Below are 13,110 nucleotides of genomic sequence, written 5' to 3' on the forward strand. Positions count from 1 at the left end.
AGGGTCCAGTCAGTCTCTGATACACCACCCAAATCTCCAACTGTTGGTGGGAACATAATGTATGCAAAATGGCTGCAGTATTTGCATATATAAGGGTTGCTGTACTGAAAAAAAATAATGCATACTGGATTGCTTTGGGATGTTCTGAGTGACATAAGAAACTAAATAATTCTATTTACAAGGAAAGGTATTACTTAGTGGTCCATCTCATTGTTGTGTGCACAATGGCTGTGGAAGTTGCCGATATCAGTCACTGCACTTCAAAGTAATTCAACACTTTGAGATATTTCTCAGATGAATAAGGCTCTGAGCTCATTAAAAACTTTTTTTTAATTGTTACCCAAGAAGGATATCCTTGGAGGGAGTGCATCATAGATTTACTAGAATGATACCTGGACTTCAAGGGTTAAATACCAGGAGAGAATACACTAATTGGGGTTGTATTCCCTGGAATTTAGAAGGTTGGCTCATGATTTGATCGATGTTCAGGGGAACAGATAGGGTAGATAGAGAAAAACTATTTCTGCTGGTTGGGGAATCTAGGACTAGGGGGCATAATATAAAAATCAGAGCCAGACCTTTCAGGAGTGAAATTAGGAAACACTTCTACACACAAAGGGTGGTAGAAGTTTGGAACTCTCTTCTGCAAATGGCAATTAGTGCTTGATCAATTGTTAATTTTAAATCTGAGATTGATAGATTTTTGTTAACCAAAGGTATTAAGGGATATGGGCCAAAAGCGGGTATATAAGGTTAGGTCACAGATCAGCCATGATTTCATTGAATGGTGGAACAGGCTCGAGGGGCTAAATAGCCTACTTCTGCTCCTACGTTCCTATGCAGTAAAAAATCATTTGTGTTTTTTTTTAATTTATGGTATCGTACACGGGAACCTTTTTAGCATGTAAAAGGCAAATTATATACTTGAATGCAGGGAAAAGTCTGAAGTTTGTTCTATGTGTACACGTGCGCTCACAATTGCTTAAAAAAAGGAACCGCAATACTACATGGCATACATCACTCTGGGACCAAATGCACATAAATTCAAAATAATTCCACTTCTCTAAACTATTTCCATAATGATAGCATGGCATAAACTAAACATGGTAGCAAAAATGTGACAAGTGTTTCAAAAGTTTAATGTTGATAATGCAGGTTGAGGTAACTGCCAAAAAATGTTAGCATGGGAAACTATGTCTAGGCAGGGTGGAAAACAGAAGTGAGCATATTGGACCATCTTTTAATGCTGTAGTCGGCAGCAGAAACCAGAAGTTTTTAGTACAATGCATCTTTCTGGTAAAACCCAATTATTAATTATTTTAGCCAAAGCTCAAGCTGTTGTTGTGGCGAGCACAGCAAAAACTTCAGAGGTACAGGTAAAGCGTCTGAAATCCAGAAACCTTGGGACCGAGGCCATTCCACTTTTCGGTTATTTCTGGATTTCGGAACATATTTCCGACATCCCGAATCTGGAAATGCCTGGGTGGGTGGGGGTGGGGGCGCGAGTCCGGCGGCGGGTCCAGATTTCTGAACATTTTCCGGATTCCAGGACAACACTGCCATGGATCGGCCCAATGTCAGGATTCTGTGGAGAACATTCTGAATTTCGGAATTTCAGATTTCGGATGCTCAACCTGTAGCAGAGGACGTAAACAGAGAGTCTCGACTAATGGCGAAAACGGGGAGGGAAAGATAAGATTTGCAATTCATAGAATCATAGAAAATTACGACAGAGGCCATTCGGCCCATCGTGTCCGTGTCGGTCGAAAAAGCTACCCAGCCTAATCCCACCTTCCAGCACTCGGTCCGAAGCTCTGTCGGTCACAGTTCTTTAAGTGCACATCCAAGTACTTTTTAAATGTGATGAGGATTTCTGCCTCGACCACCCATTGAGGCAGTGAGTTCCAGACCCCTACCACCCTCTGGGTGAAAGTTTTTTTTCCCTCATCTCCCCTCTAATCCTTTTACTTACTACTTTAAATTTATTGACCCCTCTGCTAAGGGAAACGGGTCCTTCCTATCCACTACATCTAGTCTCCTCATAATTTTAAGCACCTCAATTAAATCTCCCCTCGGCCTCCTCTGTTTTAAAGAAAACAACCCCAGCCTATCCAATCTACTTGCATCACTCAGAACATCCCAAAGTAATTCAGTATATTATTTTCATAAAGCAGATTATCTGGTCATTATCACATTGCTGTTTATGGGAAGCTTGCTTGTATGCAAATTGGCTGTGGCGTTTCCTACATTATAACATTAACTACACTCCAAAAGTACTTTATAGGCTGTTAAGCGCTTTGAGACATCCGGTGGTCATGAAAGGTCATCCTCGACACCGGAAGAGTGCCTAAGAAGAGATAAATGTGAGTCCTTTTTTGATGTACAGCAATCCCATCATCATCATAGGCAGTCCCTCAGAATTGAGGAAGACTTGCTTTCCACTCCTGAAATTAGTTCTTTGGTGGCTGAACAACCCAATATGAGTGCCACAGACTCTGTCACAAGTGGGACAGATAGTCGCTGAGGGAAGGGGTGGGTGGGTCTGGTTTGCCGCACGCTCTTTCTGCTGCCTGCGCTTGATTTCTGCATGCTCTCGTGCTGAGACTCGAAATGCTCAACGCCCTCCCGGATGCGCACACTCCACTTAGGGCGCTCTTTGGCCAGGGACTCCCAGGTGTCAGTGGTGATGTCGCACTTTGTCAGGGAGGCTTTGAGAGTGTCCTTGTAATGTTTCCGCTGCCCACCTTTGGCTCATTTGCCGTGAAGGAGCTCCGCATCGAGCACTTGCTTTGGGAGTCTCGTGTTTGGCATACGAACTATGTGGCCTGCCCAGCGAAGCTGATCCGAGTGTGGTCAGTGCTTCAATGCTGGGGATGTTGGCCTGGAGGAGGACACTGATGTTGGTGCGCCTGCCCTCCCAGGGGATTTGCAGGAGCTTGCGGAGACATCGCTGGTGATATATCTCCAGCGACTTGAGGTGTCTTCTGCAGCCACCATTATACGAGCGAATGCTGAAGCCATTTTGCATAGAACATAGGTTTCCAACAGCTGGAGATTTGGGTGACTCACTGCACTCTGGGGAACTATTTCAAAGCAGATGCAGGCACCCGCAGCTAACTTGGGCCAGGTTGGGGGGGGGGGGGGCTCAAGTTGCCAGTGGCTTTGCTGAGATGGAAGCTATTGTCTTGCTCCAGTGGCGCTGCTGATTGGTCCTTGCACTGGACTGGGGCGGGGGCGGGGCCTCACGCGTCAATCAAAGTCGGGCGGGAGGCGGTTGCTGCGCAGCGAGCGGGAGCCATCATGGTGGCCAGGTGACGGCGGCTGATTACCGACTGGTCGAGTTATTATTTTCTCCCCCCCCTCTAAGAATCGGAGCAGCCGCACACAGCCCCGGCACTATGGACGTGCATTAAGTCGAAGGCCAGTCAGGGGGAAGTTAACTTTTATCCCGGGCATGGGGAGGGGTTAGAGTGTGCAGCCTGCAGGCCTCAGTCCTGTAAAATGGAGGATGCCGTCGTGCAGATCCAGAGATCGAGCTCTTTCTGTGGAGCAGAAAGGGTAATGTGCATTTTTTTTTTTAAATTTCGAACTCGCATTTCATTTGTGCCTCCCCCTGGTTTGTAGCACGCCACGTCTGCACCATAATGCTCCTTCAGCGAAAACCCCAGCGACTTGCCACTGGGGGGGGGGAGAGACCGTTCACCTGCTCGGTGTGTGGGAAGGGATTCACTTGGGCACCCAAGCTGCTGACACACCAGGGGTTGGGATTCTGCTGTCAGTCACATCCCGACTGTAGGCGTTTGTTTCTGCTGATAATAACCCTTTAACTAGACTGGGGTTTAATATTTTGATATTTCACATAACTGTGTATCGATATTTGATGTCTCTCAAGATACAAGGAGACTAATTGATGCTCTTTTCAGCACATTAAAAGCAAATTCTAGAGCAATTCAGTGACTAAATTTGGTGAAATAATTGAGAATCGTGCTTAAAAGAACCATCTCATCTTACAGTGCACGTTGCTCTTGCCTCTTATTACCAAGTGAGAGTATTTGTAACCGCCAGCCCCACAATTTTAAATTTACATTTGTAAAGCTTTATATTTGGTTGATAACATTTTAGTTGATAACATTAATACAAGTGCCCCCTGATTAAAGGGGAGGGGGGGGGGGGTGTTGGCAGGCACTAAAACTGACACAATTAAACTTTGGACAGTAAACTTAAATCAAATTAAAATGTGGTTGTCGGGGGTGATGATGCATGGTTTTTATATTTCAATGAAGGCTATCTAACCCAGCTGATTCCAGATCAGTTGAATTGATCCTATTACAACTATGCAGATATCCACTGAAATAGGTGAACAGAAATGCTAGGAGAGAGACTTGCCATCTGAAATGACACTCAATTGCAAATTCAATTTAAGTAAATGAGCAGTGTTTTTATGAGTGGTGAGTGCCAAAATAGATTACCCTTCTAAATAAGCATAAATGTCCAGCCTGTAAAGATTACGGTAAATGCAATTCTCAGACCTGTTCTATGCTTAGCTGATTGGCCTTAGTGATCACTGGTCAATGCCTACTGCAGCAAAGTTCACGTGTGACTACTGAGGACCAAGTTAGGATGTAGTTGCAATGTTGCCTCAAGGTCAAGTGCTTTAACCGTGATTAGTAACACTTGTGTGAATTACTGAAGAGCAGCAGGCACTGGAATGGGTTCCTCGTATACAACAGGACCTTCAAGAGAAGAGGAAGAAATGTTGGGCATTCTAAGTACTAATTACTCTTAATGATCTTTGAGCATGATTTTTTTTTAAATACTAAATTATTAGGATTTACATTGTATTAGTAATTGATGCCTACTTGATCTGAGAATTAGATCTGTTCAAAAGTTAGTGACTTGGAAGGGATTTCACTGTTGAAGGCTCTTTTTGGTTAACAAAAAGCTCGTATAAAATTTAAGGGCGAAAATACTGCAGATGATGAAAATCTGAAATATAATCAGAAATGACTGAAAATAGACGGCCATGTCCAGCAGCTTCTGGAACAAGGAAAGATGAGTTACTGGGCCCTAATTTGCAGCCCCTATGGGCGCGTACGCGCTTGTAAGGGCCGTGCAAGTTTTGGGTTTTCACGTGCAACGTGCATGCGTGAAAACCCGGAACTTGCGATCTGTCAAGAATTTTCTCGACAGAACCGATGCATTCCTGGGGAAAAAGGCATCCGCGGGCGGATAGTTGGATTATTTGCCCAATTTTTGCCCAGGGAATGTCTGAAATTCTCACGCTTCCGCCTGCTTTTACCAGCATAAGAGTTTTAAAAAAACATTCTCAAAAATGTATGAATCACTTATACATTTTTTTTTAAAAAACTGTCCAATATGGTAACTTTATTTTAAGCCCCTTTTTAAAATACCTATATTTATTTTTCAAAAAATTAAATATTTGTTTCAAATATTTAAACAGCTTTTAAATGAATTTTGAATATATAATTTTAAAAAATTGTTGGATGTGTACATGTATTTTTGGGGGTTCCTGTACATAAGGAACCCCATAAGCATGAATGGGTATTCCCTTCTATTGATTGGGCTGGTGATCTTGGGGGCGTTTGCGAATCACACGTGCCTGGGATACGTGAGCCTCTACCCGCGGATTACTCAGAGAGGCCCAGGACCACGAATCTCCGGACCACCAGGTACGCGGGCATTTTATTTGCGGATTGGAGGCATTTTTCCCCCCTGCAAATTAAGCGCCACTGTTTTCAATGTAAACCCATCAGAATTAGAAACTAGAAGATAAGCCCCATAAAGGGACGGAACAGAAGGGACAAAACAATAGATAGAAGTAAAGAGTCTGTTTATATTAACTGCTATGACACCTGAGTAATTAATAGATTTAATAGTCTGAATATTTTTGAAGAAACTGGAAAGAGGTGATCTACAAATCATCTCAGTGAGGCTGTGAAGAACCATTAACCGAGAAAAAACGTAATGAAAATAGCTAAGGCGCTGAAGAGGCAAGGGGAAGTTGCACACACAAAAAACAGTTACACAATGGAAGGGAATGAAGCAGAAGATGGGAGACTTAAACCAGAAAAAGGGCCTGAATTTGCTAATGTGTTTAGGCTTGAGGGCCACGGAATACCCTGGAAAAAGTTGAGTCCCTGTTCCTGAAGTTTATGTTGAGGTTTGTTAGAACTGTGGATGTCGGAGAGGAAATGGGAGGGAGAGTTGACACATGGGGAAGTCCAGCTGTAAATGTTCAGCAAAGTGGTTCTCCAATATCATCATCATCGACAGTCCCTCAGAATCGAGGGAGACTTGCTTCCACTCTTAAAATGAGTTCTTAGGTGGCTGAACAGTCCAATACGAGAACCACAGTCTCTGTCACAGGTGGGACAGATAGTCGTTGAGGGAAGGGGTGGGACTGGTTTGCCGCACGCTCTTTCCGCTGCCTGCACTTGATTTTTGCATTTTTTTGGAGCCCACCCGGATGTGCTTCCTCCACTTAGGGCGGTCTTTGGCCAGGAGTCTTTGACCAGGAACTCCCAGGTGTCAGTGGGGATGTTGCACTTTATCAGGAAGGCTTTGAGGGTATCCTTGTAACGTTTCCTCTGCCCACCTTTGGCTCGTTTGCAGTGAAGGAGTTCTGAGTAGAGCGCTCGCTTTGGGAGTCTCGTGTCTGGCATGCGAACAATGTGGCCTGCCCAGCGGAGTTGATCGAGTGTGGTCATTGCTTCAATGCTGGGGATGTGGGGATGTTGGCCTGTTCAAGGACGCTAATATTGGTGCATCTGTCCTCTCAGGGGACTTGTAGGATCTTGCAGAGACATCGTTGGTATTTCTCCAGCGACTTGGTGTCTATTGTAAATGGTCCATGTTTCTGAGCCATACAGGAGGGTGGGTATTACTACAACCGTGTAGACCATGAACTTGGTGGCAGTTTTGAGGGCCTGGTCTTCAAACATTCTTTCCCTCAGGCTGCACTGGCATACTGGAGGCGGTGTTGAATCTCGTCGTCGATGTCTGTTCTTCTTGATAAGAGGCTCCTGAGGTATGGGAAACGGTCTACGTTGTCCAGGGCCGCGGCGTGGATCTTGATGACTGCAGGAGGAGGAGGGGGGGGCGGGGCAGTGCTGTGCGGCGAGGACAGGCTGGTGGAGGACCTTTGTCTTACGGATGTGTAGGGTAAGCCCCATGCCTTTGTATGGCTCAGTAAGTACGTCGACTATGTCTTGGAGTTCAGCCTCTATGTGCGCAGGCGTCATCCGCATACTGTAGCTCAACGACAGAGGTTGGGGTGGTCTTGGACCTGGCCTGGAGACAGTGAAGGTTGAACAGGTTCCCAGTGCTTCTGTAGTTTAGTTCCACTCCAATATAAGGGAGCAATAAATACAATCTACCAGTTTGGCAGAGGTACATGGAACTTGGTGTCTCACAAAAGCATTTGGGCCCGCTAGTCAATGATGTGTAAATTTGACTGAGATCCACTGCTTAATGGTTTAAGAAAATTCTGTAGTACTCTTTAATACTCAATTGGAATGCATTTTGAGGTAGATAGTTGTGTAGACAGTTACATATTTGCAGGTGTTTAAGCAGAAGTAAATATGAGCAAACCAGAACTGCACCAACTGTTTTCAAAGTCATGGTTCCTTTTTAAGGAAGTGAAAGCACCTGTCGTGACACTGTATAAACAACATATGACCGACCGTATACATCTTTCAGTTTGTTGTAAATACTCTTGGCACATTTTCTTGGTTCTGCAAGTGTACTTGCTCATTGTAAAAAGTGTGTTTTAAGTCCTAGTTATAAAGAGCAATGTTCTTATACACCACTATACTTCGTGAACTTTGGTAAGAGAAAATGCTGGAAATGCTCAGCAGGTCAAATAGCATCTGTGGAGAGAGAAACTGAGTTAACATTTCATAACATTAGAATTAAGAGCAGGAGCAGGAGTAGGCCATTCGGCCCCTTGAGCCTGCTCCGCCACTCACTAAGATCATGGCTTATCTTCTATCTCAACTCCACTTTCTTGTACTATCCCCATAATCCCTTGATTCCCTTAATATTCAAAAATCTATTGATCTCTGCCTTGAATATACTCATAGTACAATTCCCCCATCCTAGGAATCAGTCTGGTGAATGATTGATTGATTTCAGGTTCATGAACTTACATCAGAACTGGACAAAGTTAGAGATATAACAGATTTTAAGCAAGGGGAGGAAAGAACAAAAGGGAAGGTTTGTGATGGGGTGGATGGCAGAAGTGATTAAATGACAGGGTATGACATTACAATACAAAGCAAAAGGAGATGGAAATAGTACACGTAAAAGAGACAAAAGACGAGTCTGGAAGAGGTGTAAATGGGAATGGCAGAATCATCAACAGCTGCCATGTGGAAAAAATAGAGGCAGAGGTTATGCTCTGAAATTGTTGATCGCGATGAGTCCAGAAGGCTGTAACGTGCTTAATTGAAAGATATGGTGCTGTTCCTCGAGCTTGCATTGTTAGTTGGAACAGTGCAAGAGGCCGAGGTCAGAGTGGGAGTGAAGCTGAGAATTAAAATGACAGGCGACCGGAAGCTTGGAGTCACGCTTATGGACTGAATGGAGGTGTTCCTCAAAGCGGTCATCCAATCTGCATTTGGTCGTCTCAATATAGAGGAGACCACATCGTGAGCAGTGAATACAGTATACTTAATTGCAAGAAGTACAAGTAAATCTCTGTTTCACCTGGAAGGAGTGTTTGGCCCAGGACTATGGGAAGGGAGGAGGTAAAAGGGAAGATGTTGAAATCTCCTGCGCTTGCACGGAAAGGTGCAGTGGGAATGCTGGGGTGATTGAGGAGTGGACCAGGGTGTTGCAAAGGGAGCGGTCCGTTTGGGATGCTAGGAGGGGAAGATGTGTTTAATGATGGAATCACATTGGAGGTGGTGGAATTGACGGAGGATGATCTGTTGAATGTGGAGGCTGGTGGGGTGAAAGGTGAGGACAAGGGGAACCCTATCGTGGTTCTGGGAGGGAGGGGAAAGGGTGAGGGCAGAAGTGCGGGAAATGGAACGGAAACACTCAATGGCCATATCATTTAGTTATAATTGATTTGATTGCAATAATCCAATGGTGTTTAATTCAACATTTTCTTTTCGTTGGCATTTTAAGCTTTTGGAGCTGGGTTAAAGTGACTGAGCAGTGCACATTGTTGAATCTACCAGCTTATTGCCTGCAATGTAGTCTGCACTCCATTCACTGCTTAGCCAAGCATCTTTCTTAACTTCCTCCACAGGTGAATGGGCAATCTGTGAATGACTCTTCACTGTTTGTCTTAAAGGAACAGAGAATGGGCTGTGAAATTCTTTCTTGTCCTGAAACAATAGATTGCTTCATGGTGCATTGGAACAAATCTAATGCAGCTGAATCCCATTCATTGGAAACAAATTTACCCACACAGATAGATCTGCGTTGTGATTTTGATGAGGACAGATCAATCATTACAAGTAGTGATGGCTAAAACTGAATTCCATTGTAATTGGTTTGCCCATGGCTCTTGCCTATATCTTCAGTTCACCTGGTAAACAGAGTTATGGAATTAGGGTTTACAATTTAAAGTATGTGCAGATTGAACCTGGAAAGTTTTTTCCAAGGACCAATTGCTTTTCAGTATTTAAAATATTTAAATAGGGTGGACAGTTTGCAAGTAACTGCCTTGTATCCTCAAACTGAACACCTCGAGTCTCATCGTCAAGAGCATGCAGAAATCAAGCGCAGGCAGCGGAAAGAGCGTGCGGCATACCATTCCCACCCACCCCTTCCCTCAATGACTATCTATCCCACTCACCCTGTGATGAGGACTGTGGTTCTCGTATTGGACTGTTCAGCCACCTAACGACTCATTTTTAGAGTGAAAGCAAGTCTTCCTCGATTCCGAGGGACTGCCGATGATGATGATGTATCCTTGAGCTCCGTGGTATGTTGCAACTTGCTACCTGACTTAAGTTCCAAAGGAGCATTTTAATTCATGTGAAGAACTAGTTCTTTCTGATTTAAAGGTTTTGAAGAGCAAAAATTAGTGTTTACAAAAACACTGAATGGAGAAAGAATCCATTTATATGGCACTTTTCAGGACCTCTGGGTGCCCCAAAGAGCTTTGCAGCCAATTAATTGCTTTTTGACGTATAGCTACTGTTGTAGCAAATTTGAAGGGCACTTTTCGGGAACATTTTTTTCCAGAGGGAACATTGCAGTACAGCATTCCCTTGGCACTACATTAGTGTTAGCCAAGATTATATGCTCAAATCTCTGGTGTGGGGATTGTACCCATCTAACTCCAAGTCAAACGTGCTAACAGTGAGCCAAGGCTGCTGACTAATGGTGAATTTTTGATACGCAAGTGGAATCTGGATTGTCATTTCGAGCTGGAACTTTATTCTGTGCATGCTTCTAAAGCCAAATTCAAAACCAGTTTGGCTGGTGAGGTGTGTTACATATTCTTGCACTGTTGCAATATGATTCATGTCACCATTGAATTCTGAGGCTGTTATTTAGGGCAGTCAACCTTTTGATTCATCAATCAGAAACATCTGGAAATTCTGTGTTCAACGCATATCCATGTTTGGATATAAAGTGATGCTCATGGTAATTTCACTGTGAATGCACAGAACACAGATTAAAACCATTCTACTGCTGACCATTTGCACATAGAAACAGTATTTTCTTAGTAACATTTTCTGATGTGTAGTATATTAGTCTAGAAAGTTGATTATCACATTTTTGTGATGAATTCAATTAGTTTATATTGATTTTGAAGTGTTATCTTTGAGCCACTCTGGTAAAGTTATTGAGATATGAGGAGAGCAGCCACAAACAAATTTCAGCAAAGTAGCATTGTAATTGCCTGAGCTTTTGCTTCACTTTTACTGTGAGCTTTGTTCTATTTGCATGGCAACAGATCACTAAAGGACTGAACTATGTGGGTGTGGGAATGAACTGTACTGTTGCATCTTTAATAGCACCTTTGTATTAAAGGGTTGCTTTTTATAGCAGGAGTGCTGTCGGAATGAATACTGTAGCATGAAAGACATACCATTCTTTAGAGACGAGGACATTCTCCTGGGATGGGCGATGCACTCAAACCCCTACAACAGAAAGTACCAGTGTCAACATAAACTGACAGTTTGCACTGGTGGTGTGCTGCCATTTTGGGTCTGGCTCTAGGTGCGCCAACTGCTCGGCTACAGACCATCAGTATGGATTCCATATTGTTTGTCTGTCATTGGGAAGGTTTTGCAAGACCAAGCTTTTAGTCACCCCTTCTAATTTCTCCTTCCCTGGCTCGGTTATCCATATGCCTTCTGTGAAGCATCTTGGGATAATTTTTAATGGTGAAAGATCACATATAAATGGAAGCTGCTGCTTTACTGGCCAGATTGACTGAAACTTGTCCATAACTGCGCAGTAATGTTAAAGCCACAATTAAGCACGTTTAATTCCCTATTGTTGGTGAATTCATTGCACTGTATAAATGGGGCTGATGGTGGTATGTGGCATCAACCAATTCCTGCACTCTTTTCACTGGAGAAGGTGAAGAATCTTTCAGGTGTCGTCCTGTTTTTTCTTGCAGTTTGTTCCTGTATTCGTGCACTGAGATAATTCAGTAAACCGATTCAAAACATTTGAAATGGATGCTTTTGTGGCAGATGATTCTTCCTTTGTACTTCGTTTTAGCTGATGGCTGTCATTTCAGATAGGGTGAGAGACTGGAGATAATGGCTAATTTGATTATTCGGTGTGTTGATGTGATAGACGTTTACACATTTTTAAAATTGTTGTTGAGCATGGCAGTATCTCGGCACTGGATGTAAACTCCTTCAGCCTAATCATCCTTCATCTGGGGTTCATGAAGGTTTCTGACTACTACTTCTTTTCATCAGTTCTGTTCCTTCATTGATCAATAAGAGACACAATTTAAAACAAACTTCCGATTTTTATCATTTTTCTTACTAAGTTGCAACACCTGCTGCCCCACTTCAGAAGAATCACCTCTGCATAATGCATCAACCTAGCAGGTGTTCTGTGAATGAACAAAGCTCGGTCTGGTGAGGTGGTTAGTTTGGTTGAAAGGAAAGATCCTGCAACATCAGCATGTATCGCAGCTAAAGTGGGGTAATACAGAAAAAAAACCATGTTCTGTTCCTACCTTTTTTTAATAGCTGAAGTTTCTGGTCTTGTCAGTGCTGTTTAGGAGACAAGCAGAGGTCAGATGTGTAATTGGGAAGGCACAAGGAGGAAAAATATTAAGAATAATCACTAGGCCACTTTCAGGTATTTTAATTTTCCTGGAGGAAAGGTGTTGGGGAAAATTAGATTAGGGGCTTCTGCGGACTTTGGCCTTTTGTTTCAATGATTATTTCTTTGTGCCCTTGGTGAGATTTCCGGTTTTGGATTAGCTGCTTTCATAGATGTCAGCTTTTGCTCTGTGGTAGCATTCTCTCATTTGAGTCAGCAGGTCGTGTGTTCGTAACCCACTCCAGAAATTTAAGCGCATTACCTAGGCTGGCACTTTTGTGGAGTGGAGTGCTGCACTGTTGCAGGTGCTGGCTTTCGGATTAAATCGAAGCCCTGTCTGCGCGCTCAGTTGGGCATAAAAGATTCCACAGCACGAGTTGAAGAAGAGCAAGAGAATTCTCCCGGTGTCCTGGCCATCATAGGCAGTCCCTCAGAGTCGAGGATGACTTGCTTCCATTCTAAAGGTGAGTTCTCGGGTGACTGAAGAGTCCAATGCGGGACGTACAGTCTCTGTCACGGGGCAGACAGTGATTGAAGGAAAGGGTGGGTGGGGAGCCGGGGTTTACACACTCCTTCCGCTGTTTACGCTTGGTTTCTGCTTGCTCTCGGCAATGAGACTCGAGATGCTCAACGCCCTCCTGGATGCTCTTCCTCCATTTTAGGCGGTCTTGGGCTAGGGATTCCCAGGTGTTGGTGGGGATGTTGCACTTTATCAAGGAGGCTTTGAGGGTATCCTTGAAGTGTTTCCTCTGCCCACCTGGGACTTCTTTGCCGCGACGAAACTCCGAATAGAGCGCTTGCTTTGGGAGTCTCGTGTCGGGCATGTGAACGATG

At 43.8% G+C, this 13,110-nt stretch overlaps 1 protein-coding gene across 6 annotated transcripts in view; it reads left to right on the top strand.

Annotated features, from left to right (window-relative positions):
* The first annotated feature begins 3,276 nt into the window (after positions 1-3,276).
* Positions 3,277-13,110, top strand: part of mdm4 (MDM4 regulator of p53) — a 39,235-nt gene continuing 29,401 nt past the window's right edge. For all 6 annotated transcript variants that reach the window (XR_011587490.1, XR_011587492.1, XR_011587491.1 and 3 more), the window contains exon 1: positions 3,277-3,558. Coding sequence is in view for 3 of the 6 variants with exons in the window: in XM_070859108.1 (XP_070715209.1) it covers positions 3,502-3,558 (57 nt within the window). In the remaining 3 variants the exon portion in view is untranslated. The remainder of the gene's footprint in view (positions 3,559-13,110) is intronic.

This window comes from Pristiophorus japonicus, chromosome 17 (assembly GCF_044704955.1).
Source record: "Pristiophorus japonicus isolate sPriJap1 chromosome 17, sPriJap1.hap1, whole genome shotgun sequence".
Taxonomy (NCBI): domain Eukaryota; kingdom Metazoa; phylum Chordata; class Chondrichthyes; family Pristiophoridae; genus Pristiophorus; species Pristiophorus japonicus.